The sequence below is a fragment of the Streptopelia decaocto genome (assembly GCF_964273445.1).
Source record: "Streptopelia decaocto genome assembly, chromosome: 12".
NCBI classification, from domain to species: domain Eukaryota; kingdom Metazoa; phylum Chordata; class Aves; order Columbiformes; family Columbidae; genus Streptopelia; species Streptopelia decaocto.
This window is the reverse complement of record NC_138667.1, coordinates 18,648,669-18,674,293: the sequence shown is the minus strand read 5'-3', so window position 1 is coordinate 18,674,293 and position 25,625 is coordinate 18,648,669. Positions and strand designations below refer to the sequence as shown.

Sequence of the window (25,625 nt, the reverse complement as noted above, 5' to 3'; positions counted from 1 at the left end):
AGATCCCATCTCCGGGTCATTTTTTGGGGGATGAAGACAACCACGTTCACAGGAACGGCCGGGGCAGGGTGCTGAGGGCTGACGTGTGACGCGGGCGCTCTGGCCCCGGCAGGGCCGCGGGGCTGGACGCCGACTGCCTGAGCACGAAGGACAGCGGGCACGGCGAGAGCGAGGCGGAGGACCGCGACTCGGAGAGCGCGTTCGAGCTGTCCGTGCAGCAGCTGGTGGGAGAGGAGCTGGAGACCCTCCTGGAGCCGCAGGCAGGTGAGGTGGCCTCGCTGGGGCTGGTGGGAGGTTCCAGCAGCGGGATCTCCTCAGATAACACACTAATCCCATTTTCAGAAGATAAAACTGGCTGGCCTGTGGCAAGCCAGGGGACTTCTCATGTCCTAGGGTGGCTCTGAGAGTGGCAGATGCTTGGGGCAGCATGGGCAGACCTTCTTGTGCTTTTGGAACCAGGCAGTTTACAGCAAAGGGACTTGCTGAGCTTGACGTTGGATTGGTTTAATGTGTTTAATCACTCTTGGTAGATCTTTCCCATGGGTATACCTGCTGCTGTTGAGCTGATTTGTGAGGTTGACCTGTGCTGTCGTGTAGAGGTGAGGTCCAGTTTAACTGTGCACCATGTGAACTGCTTCCCAGGCTGACCCCAGCCCCTTTGTTTCATGGTGTCCTGGTCCATGCAGAGTGAGAAAGGTGAAGATTGACCCTGTTGAGTCTCTGAAGATGTTACACACACTTTGAGCCCCATTCTACTTCCTACCAGGCTGATTCAGCCTCATCTCTGACCACCCTGTTACTGATTTTATCTTTATTGAGATGTGCTGACCAGAACAGTGCATGGTGTTTGGGATACAAGGCACTGGTGGTATAAGGAGGTCTTTGGTTTGTTCTTCATTCCTGTCCTGTCCAAGCTCCATGTTACCAAACTGTTCATGGTGACTCCCAAATCCCTCCTCTGCATGGTGGGAAGGTCATCAATATGTGACATGTCCTTCCCCATGACAATTATCCAACAGTTGGTGACACAGAAACCCATGGCTACATTTCGCTCATGCCCCTCAGTATTATCAGGTCCTTCAGCAACCTTCTGCTTTTATGTTGTGTGTTTTAGTGGAGTCAACACCAACCGCAGCCATTTCTCCACATCATTTATCACTGTGTTGAACGGATGCTCTGGGACTCCACTAATGACCTCCCTTTGCAGGGAAGATTATTTATTCCTACCCTTGCTTCCCAGCTTTTAACACATATTGGTCCCTGATAGAGCCTGGCTGTTAATTTGGGGGACAACTCAGGTCCCCTGTGTGCCTGGCTGGGGCTCTTCTGCAAGCTCAGATGTCCCCTGTCAACCAGGACCCTCCGCCTTCCTCTTCCAAAGACACCAACAAATTTGCACAACTCAGTTCCTCACCTTGCAAGTGTCACATCAGTTCATGTTCAAATAGCAGGGACTCGGCGATCTGCATGTAATGATTTCTATGGGTCTGCACTGGATTCACCTTCACACACTTAAAAACTCATGTCACACTTTCTACCTTCCCTTCCTCTGACACCACATCCATTTGAAGCAGTAGTTAACGAACAGCAGTTAATAAACCAAGCAATTTCATATCTGAGTTCCTCTAGCACTCTGGGGTGAATACCATCTGGGCCTGACATTTTCTACATGTTCCTTTTATTGATTCGTTCTAAATAATCTCCTCTACTGGCATTTCAATTTGAAAGAGTTGGGCTGACTCATGTCCTGTAGCAGAAATTTCATTGTGGAGCCTCTGCGCTCCTCCACGGCGAGAGGAGCTCATTGAGGTTTGCTGCTGTTGGTCGTTTTAATTCCAGGATCGGGCGTTTTCTGTGCTGGCTCTTAGAGAACCACACTGCTTCTCTCCGTTTGCCTCCCTGCCCTATTATTCCAGCAAATGGCGGGAAGGCTGGGTGAAAGGAGAGCCGCAAGCTCCCGCGGATTTAAAGCCCTGCAGCCACAAGCAGGGCATGGTGAGGTGCCCAGCTCCATCCCATGGGTGCACTGGTCCCGGTAAAGGGGCTGGTGGACTTGCTCAGATCTGTCTTAGATCCAGGGAGCACCCTAGAAAACCTGTGTTATGGCCAGGTATAGCCATGAAGTGCCATCTCCAGCACTGCTTGGATTTGAGAGGAAAAACCAACCAACCAACAAACCAACCAACCCTTTTGTCCAGTGGCGATGCTGGTGTGGCTCTCTGCCCGTGCGGTAGCGCTGGACATGACAAAAGAGGCTGCCCTGCGGTGAAAAACAATCTTAACCATGAGGCCAGACCTTCCCCAAAAGGCGACGGAGCGCAGACGCCGGAGCTGCCGGGCTCCTTCCTCCTCTCCAAACACAAACAGAGCTGTGGACTTGCATCCTGCGAGGGGGAGGAAGGAAGCGCCGCTTGTGCCGAGGAGCATCACAACAGCTGGCTGGGTCTTTGTGCTATTCGCAGCGGGGGAAACGGCGCGATTGATGCGTCCCAGGCAGCTCTCGGGTGTTTGCGCGGAGCGTCGAGCGCGGGCCGAACTCCCAGCGCTCAGTGTCCATTAACACCTGTACCCCACCAGCAACACGCAGCAGCAGTGGAGAGATAGAACTTTATTCATTATAAAAACGAAAAAGGCCCCAAATGCCATTAAAGTAAGGCAGTAAAGAGTTATTGGTCAAATTAAACATAGCTAATTACAAGGTTTGATGGTCACAGGACCAGCAGCCTACAGTCTCGGCTTAGACTGCTGTGCGCTGCTCCAGAGCTGCAGTATCAGATACTCGCGGAAGGCAGCGGGGCAGCAGCTTCTTGCAGACTGACAAAGAGAGAACTGTGGATGTTTTAGGGCAGAAATGTGGGATTTCGGCAGGCTTGGGAGACCTCGTAAGGAACAGTCACTGCGACTGAAAGAAAATCCTGAGATTGTGGAAAGAAATTCTGAGAGTCAAGCAACACAAGCAACTTTGGGTCTTCAGCCAAAACGAAATCAAACTGCTCCATCTGCCTTTCTCTCCTGACCAGGTTTTGAATCCCAGCCCTCACTCTCACCATACCCACTCCAGGACAGGGTTGGTTTTCAGAGAAAAAGGACTAAATTCTTAGTTGGGTGAGGAAGGAGACCTGTCTCGGTGATTGAGCAGCCACTGACCGAGGATCCCCTGTCCCAGGCTGTGGCAGGGCACTGACTATCCCATCCCTGGAGGGGTTTAAAAGGCATTTAGACAAGGTTCTTAGGGACATGGGTTAGCGCTAGATTTAGGTTATGGTTGGACTCGATCTTAAGGGTCTTTTCCAACCAAAAGGATTGTATGATTATAGTCTGGATGCAGCACAAGTGTGGGGACCCTCCTTTCGGAGGTCACTTTATAAGTAAGAGCCACATAATAACGACCCCAGCTCTTGCCGTCTGCTTGGGACTGCTGCAATATTTGGCGTTTCACATCCAGACACCAGTTATTTGTTTGTCGCTCTCTGGCTCAAGGTGTTTCCCAAAGCCAGTGGTGGCCCCCAGCCTTCCCGTGGGTCTTGGTTCCGCTGTGACAATGACACAGCAGCACCCGTGCGACACATCACGGAGGCTTGTTTACCAATGGCAGAGCTCTACCTTAAAAACAAGCACCCCCGTTTCCTTCCCTGCTGCTATTCCAGGCTCACCCTGCTATGGGGTCCTTCCTTTCATTTCCAGCATGTTTATTCACAGTTTTAATCACTTCTTCTTTTGCCAGCACTATTTTAAGCATGAATATTTCCTTTGTCGGTGCTTATCTCATCAAAATAACGACAGGTTGCAGTCAGATCCCCAGTTAGGACTGGCTTCCTTAGGCTAAGCAAGCCTTGCCTCTTGGGGTCTCCAGCACATAAGCCTGGACTCACCCCTGTTTTCATCTCAACATGTTTCTCTGCAATTCTGTCATTACAGATCCTCTTTCCTACGGGTGGATAATCAGATTTGGATGTAACACTCCTAATCAGGTCTCGCCAGACCTAGTAACAATACCGCGGATATGTCTTCACGCCACCAGGGAATACCTTGACCAACACATTGTGTGATTTCATTTGCTCATTTTGGGGCAGAATCACATTATTGGTACATTAACGAGCCGGCAGCCAACACCCACACCAGGCTCCCGCTGCTCCTCAGCTGCTCCCAATTGACGAACAACTACTTTATAGCTCCATTTTTCGTTACTAGACTTCAACCATCCAGCTGTGCATTTTATAATGCAGAATTTCATTCTACTGCTGTTGTTACTGTTTTCACAATAACCCATTATTTTTTGGTCTCAATATTCCTGCTTAGCAGCAAATTCCCACCCCAGAGTGACCCTGAAGGGAAGTTCACTAGTGACCTTTTTTCCCTCTGACACTTCCCCCCGCACGCTTTCCATTGTCCTCCCCGCTTCGGCCAGTCCCAAACCCTCACTTTCTCTGGCTTTGCTAACACTTTAGTGAAGTGCCACTTGAGGCTGCGAGAAATGAAACAGCAAAGTGATCCTAATGGTTATTATATTAAAAACAAAGCAAAACAAAGCAACAAAGAAACTCCAAAATAAAACAAAAAACACAGGGGTTTTGAACCAGTTCTACTTTGGTTTTTAAGCTGCTGGTGGCTTATCCCTAGACCTGCTAACAATTAGCCCTCTCACGGCTGATTTCAGGAAGTCTCCTCGTGTTTTTTCCCCCTTTAACATTCGTTTTTCCCTTCTTTCCCGTGCTCTCCTCTGCTCCGTGCCTCACCAGCTGTTTTTTCTCTCCAGAGCTGGCCCTCAAGAGGCTGACGGCCGCGGACCCGGCCTGGGTGGCTCGGCTCTCCCTGCCGCTCGCCGGCAGCTACAAGGACAACGTCTTCTGCCCCGACTCGCCGCGCTCGCCACAGGACGAGGACGCCGCGAGGGAGGAGAAACCGCACACCTTCGAGACCTTCGGCAAAGGCGCCGGGGCCGACTCGAACGCCGCCGGGACGAGGTTGGCCAGCACCTTCCTTTCAGAAATGAGCACCCTCTTTGAAATGATTTTGTCCCAGAAGGTCCAAGTCCACAACGAAACGAGCTCGGGGCTCCTGCGGCAGCTGTCGGCACGTGGGAAGAGCCTCGGGCTGGACGACAGCGCTCCTGTTCTGTAGGCAGCTTGGCGGCTGTGAGAAGGAGAGAAGAGTCAAGACAGAGCGTCTTCCAGCGCTCGGGGTGCACACGTGCGCTTTAGCGGCGGTCACTGTATCACCCACATCTCGACTGATCGCGACAGGTGTATTTCCTCCTTTGCCTCACCCCATCAAATTTCTCCACAACTGATTTCACCTTTTTTAGCTCCCTTTTCCCTGCCGGGTCCTGCTGTCCCAGCTTTCCTCCTCTTCCACCCTCACCTTTCACTTCACCATCATGTCACATAACAGCAGGAGGATCCTTTCCACCCAGGGCAGGACAGCTTGGGGGGGTTGTTAGATTAACCACAGCACAGCTACAGCCACGTGATTGTAGACTGTGCAACACGAACGATAAAACACTGCAGTCATGGACTTTGCAAGATGCTGCAGAGTTTGGCTCCAGGATCTCAGTTCTTATTTAAATAAAACTGTTTTTTTTCTAACACTAAAATGTGCACTGTAGGTGATGTAACGATGTATCTGCAGAAAGCCTAAAGCGGCAGCTCAGAAAAGGAGATCTGTTGTCTCCCTCCGATCCTTTCAGCTGTTGTGGTTCTACCGCTATGAACTTGGCGTTTTGTAAAACGCCCTAAAATCAGCACTTCTGCTCCGGCATCTCTGCTCCGGCTGCATGAGGTGCCCACGTTTCCCTCTCCAGGCGCTCTGTGGAGGCCACTGGATTTCGGAGCCCAGTCCTTGCCCCAACGCAGACAGCAGATGGCTGGAGTCTGCCAAAGGTAACCTGGGAAAAGGGAAGCGTGAAAACGCTGTTTTGAAATATTCACTCACAAGCTTTGACCATATTGTGGGTTTTCACATTGAGCTGTATGTACGTGAGCTGTAAGACAGTTTTAGGATAATAGTACGTGTAGGAAAACTAAGACACAGATATTAGCGAGATGCAGAAGCACAGGGTGCTGTAAACCACGGGGATTTGCACTCACAGAGAACGGCAGGAACCAGCGGCACAAGCACCCAGGGTGCGTTCGGAGGCTCACAAAGCGGTGCAGGGGCGCAGGTAAGTGCTCCTGGATCGCGCACACAGGGTCCCTTCTGTACCTTAGTTTGTGCCTCCCGACTGTGACACAAACAGCTGAACAAATGTGGGGCGTGCTGGCAAAGCGGCTGTGCAGATGAGAGTACTTCTGCCTTTCATCTTTACTACCAGGTTGAAAAAGAACACGCAGCAGGACCCACTAGCTGTGATCCTGGAGAATCTCAAGGGTATTTGACCTGCATTTCTTTTCCATGCACCCAGAGGTGACGCTGCCCTGCTTTCAGTGTACACACATGAGCCATAGTGCCAGATAATCACACAGATAATTTAACACAGAGTAAATTGAGAAAGTTATCCCTTTGTGCTGCTTTTGGTATCAAGCAGCAAAAGCAACAGAGTAAGATTTCCCCAGGTAGACTCTTCAATATCAGAAATATCCACTGTTGTATTTGGAGTCTTCAAAATGCTTTACGGGTGACCCCATGACTGGCAATAAACGACATGGATGGGTTTGCCCCAGCCTGCTCACACTGCTGCACCGCTAATAGAAATGTCTGGCTGTTCTGCTTCACAAACAAAACGGGCTCTTGCACCAAAACAATGACAATGAGCCAAATTCTCACTGCGACGCAGCTGTGCAAACCATGGGGGAGGAGATGCAGCCCTAAGGGATTCCTCTGCGTCTTGGGAACGCACACAGAGGGCAAACACGCGACACAACCTCACACCTTCCTCTGGAAACCTGCTTTGATGTGTCTGTCGAAGGACAACCTCTACACAAAAATACATTATAATAAGATGAAAAAGGAGACAAATTCCTCTCTTAGTTCAGTTTCCTGATTCTGCAAACTGCTTTCAACCCCCTCAACCCTTTCCCCCATCCTGTTCTGACCAATGTGTAAGCGTGCCGTGGATTATCACAGCGTAGGAAATCCACCCGAGGAATTTCCTGCTAATTGTATCCTGCTTGATAAAGGAAATGGTCTAAGAAAGTCTGGTCTGAGCAGAAAGAGGGACCAGACTAGAAGAACAATATCAGAGGTGCTGAGCTGTGGCTGCGCCCCTCCCTTGTTGAATGGAGACCACGGCGCACTCAGGATGGGGCCCTTGCCTTTGTTTTTCAGAGCCCGATCTACACAAAGCACCATGGCTACAGGAAGCCCGACAGTTTGTACAGATGCCCTTGAACCAGTTTAAACTGGTGTGGACAAATGTCTTTTTCCGGCTTCAGCTGCCCCAGTGGAAGAAATTATCATCCCAGCTGCTTGCCGCTGTCTGCCCGCTGGGAGCATCCCTTATCCACTTGAGTGAAAATGAGCTGGCGTGCTCAGCAAACACGCACAACATATATTTTGAAGCAAACCTTGGTGATCGTGACTCAAAGGGTGCTCCCATGGGAGAAGCTTGCTGTCAGAGCTGGAGGAATAATAACAGGGGACTGTAGGACACTGACAACTGAGGACAGCCCTTACTCTCACCAGATGCAGGTGGATCCATAAGCCATATCCCACAAAAACCTGAATTCACTCTCTCGCTTGCACAGGTTTGAAAGCAGGTTAAAGTGCCACCATGGCGATGTAGAGACAAGCCCAGATGGCACCGGTGGCAGAGCCACAGTGGGAACAGCTAGCCTTGAAGCAAGGTCAAACGGCCTCAGAGAGTGCAGGCCAGGCCCATCACTATTAGCTGCCATCATCACCATATGGTTGGTGGCTTGTAAACCTCACTGGGGGACCACCTGCAAAATGTGCAGGGCTACTGGAATTACAGCCCCAAATCACATCACCATGGCATGGTGGAGTCTATATGTAGCTCTATATAGAAATGCAGTGGCATGGCCTGCAGCAGGGCACCCACAGGGTGTGACGAGGACGTGCGTGCAGCCAAGGCTGCCCAGGTCCTCTTTGCTCCAACCCCTGAGACAGTGGAGCCCTCAGGACAGACACGGGCCTGCTGGAGAGGGGAAAGAGGAGCCCCAGAAATGATCCGAGGCTGGAACAGCTCTGCTGGGAGGACAGGCTGAGAGAGCTGGGCTGTTCAGCTGGAGAAGAGAAGCTCTGGGGAGATGTCATTGCACCTTTCTGTACTTAAAAGGGGCCAATAAAAAAGGTGGGGACAGACTTTTTAGCATGGCCTGTTGTGATAGGACAAGGGGTGATGGTTTTAAACTAAAGGAGGGAGATTCAGGTTAGACACAAGGAAGAAAGTGTTGTCCCTGAGGGTGGTGAGAGCCTGGCCCAGGTTGGCCAGAGAGGTGGTGGATGAACCATCCCTGGAGACATCCCAGGCCAGGCTGGACGGGGCTCTGAGCACCCTGAGCTGGTGAAGATGTCCCTGCCATGGCAGGGGGGGCACTGGGGGAGCTGGGAAGGTCCCTTCCAACCAAAACTATTCTGTGATAAGAAACATCCTTGTATCAGAAAGTCGAGGGCCAGACAACACAGTGGCATAGGAGATATCACAAAGTTTATTCTCAAAACCCTGGTATTTAAAATCAGCTCCTGCTCATTAACAGAAAGCTTTCGCTTTCCCCTCACGGCCAGCCTCTCTCCAGCCCCACACAGACCCAGAAGAACTGCCGTCCCCTCTGCCTGCCTGTTCACTTACCCACTGCTCTAAGAGCAGCAGCGGTGCAGCTCCGAGCGCTGCAGCTCCAGTGTCACCGCCCTGTGTCCCAGGGCACCGCTCCATCCCGCGCCGCTGAGCCGCAGCATGTGCAGCCCGTCTGCGCTCCAGGAGTGCGGCAGGGCGAGGGCAGGCTGTCCGGGCTGCCTGCTGGGGAGGTCTGCAGGCTCAGCACCCCAGAAACAGGGGCTGGAAGAAGACGCTCTTATTCCAGGAGGGAACTGATGCTTTGTTTGTGCATCTGAAAGTACATTAAAACAAGGTATTAATGACACATCATACTATGGGAATGGCTTCTCCGCTTCAGCTCGACTGGAAATAGGTGGTAAAAAGCGCTAAGCACTGAAAAGTGTTCCTTTCTGTTCAGTAAAGAGGACTCCTTTTTGCCACAGCCCCGCTTTTATGGGGTCAAAACATGACAAAACCCCACGAACCCTCAACCCCGCGGCCCGCAGTACCTTCCACCTCCTCTTCCAAGACCCGCAGCCTCTCCTGGGCGTCCCTGTTCCCCGCGGCAGCTGACTGCCGGTAGTGTTTCATCGCTTCTGCCAGGTTCTGCTGCACTCCGAGGCCCTTCTCATAGCAAACGCCCACGTGGTACCTGCTTTGGGCATCCTAGCCAGGAGAAAGCACAGCAATCAGCCCCGCGCGATGGAGAAGTGACGACAGCACAGGAAAGGAGAACACAGAGTCTTTAACACCTTCTTTATAAAGTTAACCACTCTATCTTTGGTCACTTTCTTCAAAGTTTACTCCTCTATCTTTAGTCCCCCAGGCCGTATCTTCAGTAATTTAGTCCTTGCTCTGAGCACATAGTGAAGCAGAATTTCTCACTGGCTGTCTCTGACTCTGCTCCTCCCTACCCCATTCCAATTAAATTCACTGATTTCCCGTCTGCGTCACGGGAACAAAGGAACTGCAGATTGTCTCAGGGGTCAGAGCAAAGAGGAGCTGGGCAGCCCTGACTGCACCCACATCCTGATCACACCCTGCGGGTGCCCCATCACACAGAAACCTTGTCCAAACAGCAAACGCCAGAGGTACTTGCTGCCAAGGGCTGGAAGATTCCCCTTGGCAGCATCAGGCCTTCAACACAACAGCACAGTACTACCTCGCTCAGCCCCACCTGATTATATTCCAGAAGAAATCTCAAGCAGTGGAAATGAAGTCAACAAGCAAATTGGTGCATCAGAAAAAGCACCTGAACTCCTCAGACATAACCCAAGCGCTGAGAACGAACTAGACAGTTGAGGATGTCACTGCAGATGGGTTAGTGAATCATAGAATCACTTTGGTTGGAAGAGATCCTTAGGATCATTGAGTCAAACCATAACCTAAATCTAGCACTAAACCATGTCCCTAAGGGCCGCAGTAAAGCCAAATCCGGACCCGTGATATGTTTACGTGTTACCTTTGAGATGCAATAGGAGGCAAAGGGGGTCACAGACAGTAGGAACCAAGGTGATGGTCCAGAAGACAATGGAAAGACAGCAGGGGTTAGGGGTCGCATAGACCTCTTCCACCCAAAAAAGCCAGCAATGTAACTTGAGTATGACTGCCAGAAACATGATCTACACAAGGCTTTGCAAAATAAAAAAGAGGAAAAATAAAAGAAAAAAAAGGAAGTAAGTTTTAATAAAGCCATGAGAAAAGAACATATTGCAAGCGTTGCTGTCTGGGATGTAGCTGGTAGAGTGAGGAACTCAGTGAGTGGGTGCTTTGCAAAATGTTGCAAGTCTCAGTTTATGACAGCGATAAACTTCTTCAGAGACGAGATAAACGCGTTGAAGGATTGGCACTTCAGATGTGACAAGAGACAGGGTTAAGTAAGTATGAAGTATTCCACCAGCCGTCCCTTACACGACGAACACCTCAGAGACAAGACCACAAGGAGCAGAGAGCCCCAAATTAGCACGGCATAAGTGACTGCAACAGGCTTTGACATCTGAAGGTCAGACCCAGTTCTCCAACAACACTCTTTAATATGGTTTTTATATTCCACCGTTGCACACAGAAAATAAGGGAGGATTAAAAGTAGCAACCAAAGTAAAACGCAGTTCTCTCGAGTGTGGTATTTGGAAGAACACTTGTCAGAGCTCCCTCCTCGGCACAAGCACAGAGCGACGCCCTGGGACACCGAACCCATGACTTTTTGTGCCTGTTTCCTTTTTGTTGGAGTTGTAGCTAAATGGTGCCATCCTTGCTTCACCTACATCCAGTATTCTTTTAACCATCTAAACATAAACTTTACTCCAAGGCAATGGGGAAAGAACAGACCCACGGACCCTTCTCCCAGCCGCGTTCTTGGGGTGACATCCCAGGAAGGTGACACACAAGCCTGACACCGAGGCAGCAGAAATGGGGCAAGACAACTGGGTTCTGAGAACTGTCCTGGCTGTGATCAAAACATGCCAAACACTGATCTACTGTGCGGTACCCCTGGGAACTGCAGTTACCTGCGGGGTTTTCGGTTGTTAAGGACTTACTAGGCATTCAGCAAATGGCAATCATGTATTTAATGAGATAATCCTTTGTTCTATTGTGCAGCACACGCATCTGACATCAGGCTGGAAGAAAGGAGTCAATGATGCTATGAGGGATCCTTAGCAGATTTGGAATAAAATACTGTATCCCGATGTCTGAGCTGCTGTGGCTCCTCAGGTCTAGTCCCACCAGTGACCTGACAGTGGATGCGTTTGTAGAAGTGCGTGAAAACTGGAGAGGCAAAGTCTGCAAGTGACGTAACGTCATTTGGAGTGATCCAACTTACTGTGAAGAATTCATTAGAGAAGATCTCACAAGACTAAGAGCAGGCAACACAGTAACGGAGGAAACTTAGTGTTGACAACTGCCAAGTAGTGCTTGTAGAAAGAAATCCGTGAGTCACTGGGATGGTTTCCTGAAACCATCAAGTCACTGCTCGGTGGCAGGCAAAAGGGCAAACAATATTAGGAATTACTGGAAGGGAATACAGAACAGAGCAAAGGATCTCCTTGTGTCACATGCCCGGCTTGCCTCTATCCTTAGTCCAGTTTTAGTGTAAGCATCTTAAAATGGGCAAAGGAGAATCAGAAAAATAGAGAGAACACTGACAAGCAAAATGGAGCGGCTTAACTACAGGGAGAGACAAACTAAACCAGTGTTCTGCAGGCTGCAAAAGAAATGACTCATAGAACATACTAAAGGGTGACAGAATACGAAGTATGAGCCAGAAGAAGAGGGAATAGCTATTCATTATTTTCCATTACACAAAAGCTGTAGGAACTGAAGTTAAAATGAACACATTTTTCATTAAAAAAACATAGCTATTACAATGCAGCACAAGCTGAAAACGAGAGAACAATGTCACAGTGCTGGAGAAAAAGAGAACGGTGGGATGCAGAAACCTGGCTGCAAGACATGGGATGTCATACTGCTACTGGTCTGAGTGCTGGGAAGGGCTCAGGGGCAGGACTGCCCTGCTGGCGGCACTGCCCTTCTACAAGAATAAGTCTGGGTCACTTGGGGAGAGTTGAACAGCAAGCCAGAAAATTGCTGGGGATGTGGACAATACGATGTGTGAGGATAAACTCAAAAAATGGGGGAAGGCTGAATGGAGATTCAAGTATTTAAGTATGTTAAAGGTCCCTGAAAAGAAACAGAAATGGACTTTTCATCCTCTCTACAGAAAGCAAGAAATGGTGAAGAACAGATTTGAGATAGACACAGCAGTGAAAGAGTCTGACTGAAGAGGGTGTAGATGCTCCGTAACGCAAGCCTGTAAAATTACGCTGGATTCATACAAGCACTGGTGCTGTGAGAACTACTCCAGCCCAACAGGGCTGTTTCTACATCCCTGTTTCACAGAGTCTGTGCCCCAGGGCCTGTTTCCTCTCCAAAACACACCAAGGCTCCACAGACAGCGCGGTCAAGTCCCGACACTCACTCCCATTTCCAAGAAGCCCCAAAATCCTGTAACCCGCACTGATCCTAAACTGAGCACAGCCATAGTTTGCACAGGGATTACTTACGCCGTTCTTCGCTGCCAGCAGCAGGTACTTCAGACCTTTCTTTTCCTTAGGTTGCAGCCCCCTCATGTAGAACACTCCAAGATAAGCCTGTGCCTGCAATAAAAGCACAAGGTACAAATCAGCCAGGATTGTCCCCATTAATTACTCTAGTTTTTTACTGATTTTACAAGTTGTTCAAATGCCAGGCTTGCTGCGGCAAGATGGGTATGCAAAGTACCTGGTTGCTGCGGAGCCTGTTGAAAAAAACGGGGCTGTCTTAGGAAAAATCAGACTGACGCGGTAAACACAAAAATCACATTTGATCTCTAGAAGTCCACTATATGTGCAGTAACATCACCATACTAATATCACAAGACCAGAATATTGTTTCCAACGACGCAGTGGAACTCAGAGCCAGTGAACAGCTCCTGTTCATGTTCCAGATGCACCGCCTGGAACAGCGTGCTATGTGAGGAGCCGTCGCTGCCACGACAACTGGCGCTTGCAGCAAGGTGGCACATGTCTAAATGCATCTCCTGACGAGTTGGAAAGGAGAGCAGGGCACACAGATCCATGCGGATGAATCATCTTGGAAAGTCACAGATACAAAATGAGGCTCTGTTCTTACTTCAAGCGCCTCATGGTAGTTCCTCCACCACAGTGACCTGTGCTCTCGGAATGGAGATGAATCACAGAATGACGTTTTCAACTGTAGGTCAGTTTTCCTAAGCCAAAGGTCTAATCTCGGTGTCTAATCTAAGACACGTGGGTACCAAGTCGCCTCCTGTGTGCAGGCAGGACCGTCTCCCACACGCTGCCAGGAGTATAAATGTACTGGAAGAACTCTGCTTCCAGTCCCACAGACGCTGCTTTCTAGGATGTCTTGTGGTTCAAATCCTTCAGACAGGGCTCTCTGCTGGCCCCCTCCTACGAACCCCCACGCTGCGGGGACTAACCTCTGTAAGCCCGGCCATTGCTGCTCGCTCCAGGAAAGTCACTGCCTTCTCATGCCTGTCCCATTCGTTTTCAGGTCTGTGGCACAAGAGGCACCTGGCGTAGCGGTACTGCGCCATGGGGTGACAGCTGCCGGCCGCACACAAGTAGTAAAAAGCTGCCTGGAAAAAGAGAAAGACACTTGTGTGATTCAGGTAAATACACGCCCTCCAATGTGACATGACTCCCCTCTGGCCAGGACAAGCTTAACCTCTCTGTCTGCATCTATCATCAGCTGCACGCGCTTCCCCCGGCAGCTCTCCCGCTGAAGAACACGAGATTGTTTAAGTGAGACAGTGACCGTGGCCACACGAGAGCCCTGCAACCACGCTGCCTCCTCGAGTCAAAACTCCCCGTGTTGAAGGGGGTGGCACTGGGCCAGCGATACCACAGCTTCCTCCGTGCCAACGGGGATCTGCACAATTCCTCGAAGCGAGCTGCCTTTGCAGATCTCCCCGGCTGCAGAAGGCGCTGGCCACGGCCAGCACGCACTAGGTGGCAGGCTGTGGCTACGGACTCTAACTGGACGGCTCGAGATGTGCGGAAGCCCTTGGATGTGCAGCATGTTTGAAATACGGTAACATGACAGGTTTCTCCTCGGTACGCTCCTGAGCGCTCGTGCCACAGCCGTGGACCTACGAGACGGCCTCAGAAGCTACGAGTGAGGGGACTGCAGGAGCGTAGCTCTGAGGGGATCTCTGACACCACAAACCCGCAGTTTATATTATTTCCAGCATTTTCTGACGAGACGTCAGAGACCGTCGCACCCGTGCAAAAGGAGAAAAGCGCCTGTCAACCCAAAAAAGGCGCCTCTCCTGGTTTGTACCACTCATACACAAGCCTACAACCCGTGGATACCTTCTCCAGGTCTTTTTCTGTGCCTCTGCCATGCTCGTAACACAGACCCACGTTGAACTGGGCTTTGCTGTAGCCTCGATCTGCCGCCAGTTTGAAGCAGGTATAGCCTATCCTGTAATGGCCCGCCCTCATGCTTTCAATCCCTGAGGAGAACACAACGTAAAAACAGGGGAAAAGAAAATAGACAGAAGGTAACCTCAAATCCAGCAGCCTCCCCAGAGCTACCAGCCCTTCCTTGGCCCACGCCAAGGGCTCTGCTCTCACCAACCCTCACTCCACAGCACCACAGTTGCCACAGGAAATATGGCAACACTGCCTTTTAGGAATTTTTCTAGTCTCATCGCAAAGGCAGCTCACAGGCTAACACAACGTTTGGTTCACGTCAAAGCAGCTTGCTTTTAGTGCTGCAACTAGTGGTATATATAGGGCAGGGACTTTTCTTAGATCGTTGCATCTCCCTTCAGCTCTTCTCAGAGTTGCAATTCTGCAATTCCTCTTTCAGCTTGCCAAGAAGGCTGAGATCTCAGACAACGAAAAAGGATGCAAGGATATGACAGCCCATGTTGCAAAAAGACAGAGATGGCTTAATTTCCAAGTACAGATGTCAGGACAACAGTGCAGGCTTCAACCAAGCCTGGATTTAAATATGCTGATATAAATCAGGTGGCAGGATGGGACAAAGGGCAATAAATCTCTCAAAGCACAGTTGAAATTGCTGAAAGGAGGCTTCAGCTTGGGCACACGCCACCTCTGCCTTCACACAAGACCTGCAACAATTTGGAGGTCCTCCAAAAAGAGAAATGTGTGGTTTAAGGACGAAACAAATCCAAGTCCACATTACCGAGGATATTCAACGCAATGGAAATGTCGATCCGGAAAATCTGCTGCAACTGGAAAGCAGCTTCCTCTAAATGCCCTCGCTGAGCTGGGTCACCCTGCGGAGTTAAAGAAGAAAACTATTAAGACAGCAAAACCACACAAACCCTACAGGAGATTCTTGCTTGGAAACTGAGCAGTGAGACACACTTGTGCTGTACTATAGTTATCAGGAGGGTGATGTAATCCACGAAATCTGTGTGTCCTACACAGGCATCTAGTTTGGGAAGCTGTACGGACACTGCTCGCCCCGCCTCTGGCCAGGGACCTTGGGGTAGCCCCTCGGACATCATCGGACCTTTCAGAATTTAGCAAATCCCTGATAAATCACCTCTTGAAAAGTAACGTTAGCCCTTGTTCACCCTCCCGCATCATGGAAACAGCGCAAACAGCCTCTGCCAAACGTGCACTGACATATTTGTACACGCTGTACACAACTCGAGCTGAGCCCACTCCATCAGCTTACTGAACGCTGCGCCCTCCTCATCAAATCCTGCACAGCCGAGAAAATGTCTTTTTCTCAGTAATGAGCAGTATTTTTCACTTTACCACGGCTCCGGGAGGCAGGAGGAGGATTAGCCTGACGTGCAGCTTTAGCTTCCCAGATTGCGCACAAATGTAGTGCCACCGAGCGGCAGCAGCGCACACTGCACGGGGAGCGCACGCAGCAGAAACGCCCCTTGTCACCCAACAGCTTTGCTGCTCGGCCAGCACCCAGAGCTGCTCATGACGGACAAGACACGGGCCGATCCTCTGCCGAGAGCCTCCTGAGACCTGCCCAAAGCCTACGAACGAGCCACAGACTCTTCCTATGGGCCCTGCAGAAAGTGGCAGAGGTCACGGCCATATCAAAGAGAGGATCCCACTCTCCTAAATAGTGAATTTATCTCCACTCCGGTCACAGTGTCCTTGAAGAACTGCTCAGCCGATTGATTTTTCAAATAGGGAACTCTCTGCAACTAAGACTGAATTGCAAGGAATTAGCAGGTTTAATCACAATAACAACAGTGTAATTTATGGCCTTGTGGCTCCCAAGCTGACAAACACTCTTCAAGCCCGAAGTGTCTTCCTCCCTATAATGGACAAGAGTCAGTCCTGATTTGCAGCTTTAGGAGCAGTGATATCACCTTCTCCAGTCATGGGTTGTCTGGTAAAAACCAAAATACCAAGAGCACGTAATCACCTAGTGAAAGATCGCATCAAAATGCAAATACATAAGAACAAGCTAGAGCTACTGGATAGATCCTTTTCCCTTCCCTCTGTTTCTTCTTTCCTCTTATCCTTTCTTTCCTTTCCTCTTTTCTTTTATCCTTTCTTTCCTTTCTTTTTTCCCCCTTTCCTTTTTTCTTTTCTTTTCTTTCCTTTCCCTTTCCTTTCCTTTCCTTTCCTTTCCTTTCCTTTCCTTTCCTTTCCTTTCCTTTCCTTTCCTTTCCTTTCCTTTCCTTTCCTTTCCTTTCCTTTCCTCTTTCCCCTTTTTATTTTCTTTTCTCTTATTTTCTCTTTTCCTTTCCTTTTCCCTTCTTTTCTTTTCCTTCCCTTTTCCTTCTCTTTCCTCTTTTCCTCCTCTCCTCTCCTCTCCTCTCCTCTCCTCTCCTCTCCTCTCCTCTCCTCTCCTCTCCTCTCCTCTCCTCTCCTCTCCTCTCCTCTCCTCTCCTCTCCTCTCCTCTCCTCTCCTCTCCTCTCCTCTCCTCTCCTCTCCTCTCCTCTCCTCTCCTCTCCTCTCCTCTCCTCTCCTCTCCTCTCCTCTCCTCTCCTCTCCTCTCCTCCCCTCCCCTCCCCTCCCCTCCCCTCCCCTCCCCTCCCCTCCCCTCCCCTCCCCTCCCCTCCCCTCCCCTCCCCTCCCCTCCCCTCTCCTCTCCTCTCCTCTCTTCTTTTTTCTTCCTTTTCCTTTCCCCTTTCAGTTTTCCTTCCCTTTTTCCTTTTCCTCTCTTCCCTTTCCCTTTCCCTCCACTAGCATCCCTGTTCCACAGACACCTTATAGGACGGGGATGCCAGCCTGTAGCTCCTGAAACTTTCCTCTGGCTACAGCCAAGAGCAGCACATCACATCTCCCCTTCTCCCGGCCTCCAGCTGCACGGGGCAGACAAGAGCCTCGCGCACGAGGGGATCGCTGGGGGTGCGCTCGGGTCGCACCGAGATGTTCTGCTGCAGGGAAGAGGCCTCAGGTGCAGCGCGAGGGTGTGAATAATGAAAACGTACCTTTGCGCCGCGGAGAACCGGCCCCGGGCTGGAGCTCTCAGGGATTTGGAACTCCCCTATATCAAAAAAACAGAAGACAAAAAGCAGGGTTAAGCCATGCTGTATCTTCGCTCTTCCTCCTCTACCCATCTTCTCCACTCCACAGCTCGTTCCCAGAGGACTGATCACTCATTAAGAACATGAGGAACACTGACCAATCTGACCTTGGTGTCAAAAGCAACCAAGTGCCCCAAGAACAGCCCTGGAACCTGCACCCGGCTGACGCGCCCGCTCCAGAAAGGCCCCCGGTCTCCATCTGAAGGCACCAAAAGGAAAGAGAATCTCCCACTTCTTCTGAAAGTTTGTTCCAGCAACTTGTCACCGCTGCTTTAAACCTCTGAGCTGCATTTCACATTAAAATACGGCTGGATTCTCTCCCAGGCTTTTTTTTTTCCTCCTCACTAAAAAGCCCATTCTCCTTTTCAAAGTCCTGATACGACTAATCAACCCCTCTTGATTCCTCTCTGTGGTTCTAAACAGATTGCGCTGTTCACGTCTTTCAATTGAAGTACTTTTCTGCCCGAGCTGATTAATTTTACGACTTTTTTGCCACCATTCCTGAGTTTTCAACATCGTTATTGAAGCGTGGACCCTCTTACCAGTGTCACTGGACGGGTAAAATTGTCTCCTTATTCAAATTTGGAACTGCCTCGTTTGCGTGTACCAGAACTGTGCTCCCGTTCCCACTGCCCAGGGCATCACACCAAGATGTACTTGTGTCCCTAACTCCTTTTCCACACAATTTCTTCCCAGATCACAGTTCTGTTGCTGCAAGGGGATGATCAGATGTGTTATTCTGCCTGCATCGCCTGCAGGCTCCGGTTATCACCCCAGAGCACCCACTTGCTCATCGCTGCCCTCTTAGATACGCCGGCATTGCCATGTGCTCACCCACTATCTGACCGGTTTCAATCAGAATTATCCACCTAAAACATCTCCAGCAGAAGCTAAGCCACCTTGCTCTTAACGGAATTGCGCTGGAAGCGATTATGCGGCATTTATGCCCACAGCACTAAGAGGATGGTGACCTCCAGCAAAGGGACGGACAGGCCAGGGCTGACTGAGGCCAATAATTAATATTTCACCCCAAATCCCATGAGCAGCCGGATTCCACCCGATACCTGAAGCCTGAGTGATTTCAAACCAGCGCTGCCAATATGAGAAGTAGCTGTGCCGTCCCCTATCCCCCTCACAAGCTGTGTGACTAGAGCAGGGAGCTAATATGAGTGAAAAAAGTCCTTCTGGGGGCTCAATTCCTTGATTCCTGGCATGATATTGCTACACAAGCATTAGTGGCGGCAGCGCAGCAGAAACGAGCGTGCAACAGGCAGGATTCTTCTTACAGTGCACATGAAACCTCTGTTCCAACTGCAGCATCATGATTCCCACACAAACGATTCCCCTCCGGCTGTATTAAAATGTCTTTTATCTGAACAAGCCCCACTCACCCAACGAGCAAGATTTCTATTCATCATTCCATCAAAAGTAATATAATCTGTGAATTTATTAGTTGTGCTTTACATTTGTTTTCAGATGGGGCATAAAATTATCTGATCTTTCTCACCATAAGACTCTCTTATTCTGGTATCTCCCTCATGATGTAATTTGGGTGTTTTTTGCCATGCATAAAGCAGCGAATCTCATGAAGAAAAATCATCTGTATTAAAAATTCTCCCAACTATTTGTTTAAACAACATTAGTACACTCATGCTTTCAAGAAACTTTACATTTGGCATAGACAACTACTCCTCAATCAGAGATTCATCGTTTATTGAGAAAACATGCTGTGATTTGGCCAAACCATTACCCCATGAAAAAGAAACAGAAACTCATTCTGAATTTTAGCAGCTTGCAGAACAGCCTCATGCCCCTCTCCCACTGGAAATCAGGTTATTTGGAAGAAAACACAGGGACCGATTGATCCTGACACGCAGCGCTGCTTCCTGAGGCCCAGATTAATGAATTCTCTTGGATGTCACCTTTGAGGCTGGGCAGAGCTCAAGTCAAACCCTTCATGGATATCATGATCTTTAAGAGTCGCCTGTTTCCGAGCAGTTCCCGCAACATCAGGCACACAAACTAAACCCAACGCTTACGTTCCTTCAGCAATAAAGAGAAATAAAAGCATCCCCGGCAGCAAAGAATCCCATCCCACTTCAGCAGAATGAGACCAGCTTAGATTAACCTTCAACCTGACATTAATTAATACAAGTTCAGCCCAACTGTTTTATTATTTCCCAAAGAAAGGTCGAGCTTCGGCAGAACTTCATAGGAACCAGGCTTTGAACGAATTCATTGCTATATTGCACACGTAGAAACACACTGAATTATTCTTAAGGTTGTATGTTCAAAGGACACAAGAGCTGGGAACACTGCAGCTGGAATTTTCTGTGCAACTTCATTTCTACTTCTTTGAACACGTGCTGTGATGCAACATGACTGTGCGGCATTTTTTCCATGCAGTCTTACAGCCTTCAGGGTACGGGATGCCCAACACTCACTTATTCAGCGGCTAATAAACAATTAATATTTCCCCTGGGCTAATCAAATGTTGCTGAAAGCTAGCTCCAAATGGGGAATTAATAATCTTCTCATGGACAGTCTGGATTGCTCATCCCAAAACATCCAAACGCTTCACAAGAACGAATTCACAACACGAGCTGGACAAACTCCAGGATTTCTGCCTCATGGAAAATTTTAGTCTTTCCAATTGGTTTCATTGTGCTTTGAAATGTCTGTAATCTCAGAATTGAAATAACGAATTTTACAGTTCTGCCAGGGGTAAAATACAACTCCCCAGGGCAGCATTCGGCTGCTATAACACTGAGACTGGCTGTAATCACCTCCTCCTTCACTATGTGCCTTTAACTTTCAGCAAAAAAGCTTCGACTGAGGCACGAATTGTATGAAAAAAAACAATAGGATGCAATCATGCAGCTGAAGACTTGCTGATAGTACTATCCAGAATGCTATTTATAGTAAGTTTTAAATGAATTTCCTCAAGTTTTCTTTTTAAACACACTACAAGTAATAGATTCTCTCATATTGTGTTATGTTCAAGCTGGAACGGCTCATCTGCAAAGTGGGGATGTTTGGATCCATTGCAAAGCTCTTCGCCACTCGGGGTAACGAAGCAGCTGACAGAAACAGCAGATTGTCGCCGCACACATCGAACGGCACAACCCGGCCTGGAAGCTAACTGAAACCCCGGAGGAAAGGGCGAGGACGCGGAATTCACTCCAGAAGGTCCTTTGCCAACAGCAAACTGGAGAAGCGAAGGTACATTCTGCTCCGCTTTGAGTTCTGGAGGTCTGTTCTCTAATGGCAAGACTTTGCCACCAGATTCCCCTGCATCATCTGCCAGGCGTCTGGCCTTCCCTTCCTTCTGCTCTCGCCCTGTTCCGATGTAGCCAGCTTCCTCCTCTTTCCATAGCTAAACACCAGAAAATGAAAAAATCCCAAACCCTAGGCAGCTTTTTCTGTAGAAAGCAAAACACACTCAAAGAGAAAGGTATCGCCAGATTCACTTTATAACTTCCCATGGAAAGATACACAGGACTTCTCACATTACAAAACTACACGTTTTTTCCGACTCTCCAGTGAAAAATCACTGAGTCTCTTCACCCTGACTTTTCTCAATAAATTCCTGCAAAACAGATGCACTGCATAATGTGAGAATGTAACCTGAGGACTTCTGTATTGAGCAAAATCAAATTATTTCTGACACAGATTATCTCTGACAACTGCCAGTCGTAGATGTTTGGGCAGAAAGTGTAAGGAATAGGGATTATAAAGTCACGCTCTCCCTGGCAGAACTTTCCAGCAATCAGCTGTTCTGTGATCTTCTGAGCAGGAGGCTTCGGCTGGACCAATTAAGTTTAATTTGAATGGGTAATTTTACCTAATCACTTCTTGGAACCTGTTTATCCTTCTGGCCTGTAGCAACCAGTTCCACAGTTTACCTGTGCCCTGGCCAAACATGCACTGGCTTTTGCCATTTTTCAAACTTGCTCCTTTTCTGTGCTGCCTATTAATATGTGCATTATGAAAAATATTGTCCCTATTCACCTTCCCTCAACACTTTTCGTTTCACAGAGCGCTAGCACGCTCTCTGCCACTTCTTCAGCGTATGTGATTGTCTCCTTGTATTTGTATGTAATTGTCTCCTTGTCATCTTCTCCTATGCCGTTTTTGTTACTGTTTTTAAGGCAGAGTATCTTTTCCTTCAGTGTTCAAGATGTGGCTGCATCACAGACTTACACAAACCTACGATACTGTCTTGTCCTCAGTTCCTTCCTTTACATTAATTAACATTTAATTGGTGTCACTACTGCTGAGCACTGACTTAACCTTATCAAAAACATATCCACTGTGACTTTAACTGTTCCCTCTGCAATATAATGATTAATTTGACAGTCCTCATTCTGTGTGTGTATTTACAGCTACATTCCCCTGTGTATACTAATTTAACCTACCTTGGGATTACTCTGGTTTTAGTTCTTGTGCAATCTTCTGCTGTGACTTTCACAGTTGACTGTCCTGAATAATTTTGTACTATTTCCTTCTTCTGTCACCTCACTCGTCACCTCTTTTGTCCAAATCACTGCTGACTGTACTGAACAGAACAGGTTTCAAGAAGACTTGGGTGAATCCAGCAGTAACAACTCACCATTGTGAAAACTATTTATTGTCTTCTAAAGAAATACCAGCCCAAGAGTAGCCCCTCCATCTTCCTAAACATCAGCTTTATTTCTCCAGATAGCTTTGTCTGAGGTCCTGGCTGAAAGATTTTCAGGGTCTAAAAGCCAGGTCATCTTGCTCCACATGCCCGCTGACTTCTCCAAGGAACCCTTAATAAATTTACAGCTCTCTTAAGTCTCTGCAATGGAGCAAGCTGGTCTGAGAAATGGCTTCCTAAATCCTTCCAAGCCCTTTGATTCTTTGATATAGCACGCTCATCCAGGTATCTAACATCTCTATTCTATAACACAGTTTCTGTCAACTTAGAATTACCTTTTTTGCAGTTCTGGGGCTCATACAACCCCCTTTTTTAAAAGCCAGTGACCAATTCCCCGATGTTCATTTTTCTGGTCCTACAGCAGATTTAAGCACTGGATTACACACACCATTAGAAGCTCAGCCATTTCATAGCTTCTGAAGAACATCTGAACATGTGGCCTTAGTGACTTGTCACCGTTCAATTTCTCACTTTGCCTAAAAGCTCTTTCCTACTGACTCTCAGTAGGAAGCTGTTTGTCAGACACAGACACACGTTCACTCCGGAAGGTTCTGCTGTGCCAAGTGAAGGCATCACTGTCTCCTCTTGTTCCCCACCACTTCTCCCAGAGGTCCATGTCCAGCGATCTGCCAGACAGGCAGTGTATTTCAGTGCTTCTTAATATGCTCCAGGCAAAAGCAGATGGGTTAAACAGTCTAATTGGCAGTTTAGGTAAATTAACCTGGCTGTTTTCCTGGAGCTAATTAGGAGACACGGAAACAAAATGCTCCATTTGGAAACTGATGGGAACAGCAACCTCTGGCAGGCAATGGGTTTGATAAGCAGTGATGGGCAGTAGCTTAAACCAGCACAGAGGAAAGCCAAAAATATGGAAGAAAGCAAAGAATGGGGAACCCTCCTGACCTTTTCTGCAATACCTTACAGCACCTAGTCAGCATTTGTAGGACAGCTTTTTTATGTGCTTCTTTTACACCGTGATCATATGTTGTCCCACTTTTTACCTGCTCCAGGCTTCCTGCTTGTAACAATTTTCCTAAAGCCATTATTAGTGCTCATAGATCTAGTGAGTCGCCCTATTGTAGCCCTCATCTGATCTTCCTTGACATGACTTTAAATTTAACATGTTAAGACACGCTTTCCTGGATGAGACTTCATTTTTTTAAAGTACATCTTCCTATTTTTAGAAAACTCATTTTAATAAGAATATCTTTGATACCTCCTTCCACTGTCTTATCTACAGCTTGGAAATACATCCTCATCTCCCAGGAAGAAAAGAATTCCTTTTGTTTCACACCACGTACACAACTCTGCCAGACCAAAGGTGCACTATTCACTCAAACCCTTCTGACTGCAAACACCTGTCCACAGTAAAAGAACAGAAACTGGATGCTGTAACCAGGTCACTAAGGCAGGTAAAGCCGACATCATCTGCACAGTTACAGCGCAGGATCCTCCCTGCCCTCAGGAGCTTTTCTTCTCCTGTCTCTGGACTCCTGATTCACCTCTCTGAAGTTCTGTCTCTGCACTCCACAACACATCGCCTCGAGTGTCAATAAATGGCTGGACACTTCTTGGCTCACAGTTCTGCCCTGGGGAAACTGAGAGACTCGGAAGAAACTCAGAGAGTTGGAAATCCTTCTGCCTGCGAGTATCCTACCCCGCAGCACAACACACGTACCTGGTTCTGCCCAGGGCTGGCCCTCTCCTTGCCCTGAGGATGAAATCTCTGGTACAACCTCTGCACTTCCATTCTGCAGGAAGCGGGACCCCGGCTGCACACGGGGACAGCTGGTTGAGGCTTCAGTCCCCACTGAAATGCAGAGTGCAAAACAGTTCCCGTTAGCCGGGCAGTGTCCTTCTCTGCTCCAGCCACAAGGCGAAGCAGGAGGAAAGTTCAGAGAGCAGAGTCTAGGACAGAAAACAAAAGTAAGGGCATGCAGGATACAACGTGGGATCGCTCCAAATCGTTAAGAAACAGTGAAATTCCCCTGGCAGATACCAGCCATCACTCTCCACAGAGGGCTTGAAAGCTGATTGTCAGCTTCTCACAATGGCTTAGTTAACACCCCACAAGGCAGAAATCCTCTCGGACAGCCGGGCCCTCCCACAACCCCTCCTCACGAGGCAGAGACGCTAACCTGGCTGCTGCGAGGGCAGCGACGAGAGCCAGAGAGACCTGCGCTCCCTCCTGGTGTCCGGCAACGATCTCAGCCACGAGATCTGTCTGACCAGCTGCAGAAGCAGCGCACCGAGTGCTCCCTGAAGATAAAGAGACACGAGTCAAGCAAAACGGCTTCATTTCCATCTTTGTGTCCCGTTTCCATTCGGCAGCCTGGCCACAGCTCTGTTTCCGGGAGCCCTCCCACCATGGGCAGCGTCCCCTGTCCCCAAGCCCCTTTCACACCCCCAAGGGCTCCTGGTGACATCGCTCTGGGCTAGGGACACCCGGGCAGGGACACCAGGAAACGGACACCCGGTCAGGGACACCCAGCAAAGGGACATCAGCAAAGGGCCACCCGGTCAGGAACACCCGCCCATGGGCCCCCGGCCCTACCGCTGCTCCTCACCCAGGTGACGGCCTCCAGGACGCAGTAGCGGGGCACCAGGCCGGGCAGGGGCCGCTGCTTTTCTCCTGGCTCCCGGCCATCCCCAGGCCGTCCATCCCGGCAACCGGCCGCTCTGAAACGACCAGAAAACACCAACCCCGTGAGGCCAGAACCGAGCCCGCGGCCCCGACCCCCCGCAGCGGCCCGCGGGCAGGGGACACGCCGCTCCCGCCGCAGGTCGGGCCCCGGGCCGCACTCACCGCTCGGGGCCGGGCCCGTCGGGGCGGTCGGCGGCGCAGGCGGGCCGGGCGGGGGGCGCCCAGCAGCGGCCCAGCCCGCGGCCCAGCAGCTGCCGCCACATGCCGCCCACGGGATCATAGAGAGGCCGCGTTGCCGAGCGACGGCGGCCGGGGCCGCAGAGAAGACGCAGCGGCCGAGGGGAGCGGTAAGTCCCGGCGGGCCTCCCGCGGGGCGGCGCTGGCCCCCGCACCGGGCTCCGGGGCGAGCGGGGCCGGTTTCGGGCGGCCGGAGCCCGTCACGCGGGAAAGGCTAGAGCGGCGCCTGACCATAGAGTGCAGCTAGAGCGGCGCCCGAGCCGCCCCCCGCGGAGCGCGGGAACAGCG

The 25,625-nt window shown here is 49.7% G+C and overlaps 2 protein-coding genes across 3 annotated transcripts in view; one reads left to right on the top strand and one right to left on the bottom strand.

The window, feature by feature from the left end:
* The window catches only part of PCDH12 (protocadherin 12), a 12,743-nt gene extending 6,053 nt beyond the window's left edge, over nucleotides 1–6,690 (top strand). Inside the window, exons 3-4 of the mRNA XM_082063732.1 lie at nucleotides 113–264; nucleotides 4,757–6,690. Coding sequence (XP_081919858.1) covers nucleotides 113–264; nucleotides 4,757–5,121 — 517 coding nt within the window. The 3' untranslated portion in view covers nucleotides 5,122–6,690. The remainder of the gene's footprint in view (nucleotides 1–112; nucleotides 265–4,756) is intronic.
* Nucleotides 4,994–25,625, bottom strand: DELE1 (DAP3 binding cell death enhancer 1). 2 transcript variants are annotated; one of them, XM_082063733.1, is made up of 12 exons: nucleotides 25,263–25,624; nucleotides 25,024–25,135; nucleotides 24,595–24,715; nucleotides 24,135–24,266; nucleotides 17,680–17,735; nucleotides 15,446–15,539; nucleotides 14,605–14,747; nucleotides 13,710–13,868; nucleotides 12,775–12,867; nucleotides 9,223–9,379; nucleotides 8,747–9,005; nucleotides 4,994–5,133 (listed from the first exon to the last, which is right to left on the bottom strand). In XM_082063733.1, the coding sequence occupies exons 1-11, from the start codon at nucleotides 25,361–25,363 to the stop codon at nucleotides 8,755–8,757; spliced, it is 1,419 nt and encodes a 472-aa protein (XP_081919859.1). In that variant the 5' UTR covers nucleotides 25,364–25,624; the 3' UTR covers nucleotides 4,994–5,133; nucleotides 8,747–8,754. The 2 variants fall into 2 exon arrangements, with proteins under 2 accessions (XP_081919859.1, XP_081919860.1); XM_082063734.1 differs by lacking the exon at nucleotides 4,994–5,133 and having other exon boundaries at nucleotides 8,589–9,005; nucleotides 25,263–25,625.

What these genes read in the sequence shown, in the direction of transcription:
- DELE1 (XM_082063734.1), bottom strand. Translation starts at nt 25,363, where the DNA reads ATGTGGCGGCAGCTGCTGGGCCGCGGGCTGGGCCGCTGCTGGGCGCCC. An exon ending in CATTGCGTTGAATATCCTCG is followed by an intron (nt 14,748 to 15,445) that starts GTAATGTGGACT and finishes TGTTCTCCTCAG; the next exon opens with GGATTGAAAGCATGAGGGCG. An exon ending in CTTGGAAGAGGAGGTGGAAG is followed by an intron (nt 9,006 to 9,222) that starts GTACTGCGGGCC and finishes ATGTACTTTCAG; the next exon opens with ATGCACAAACAAAGCATCAG.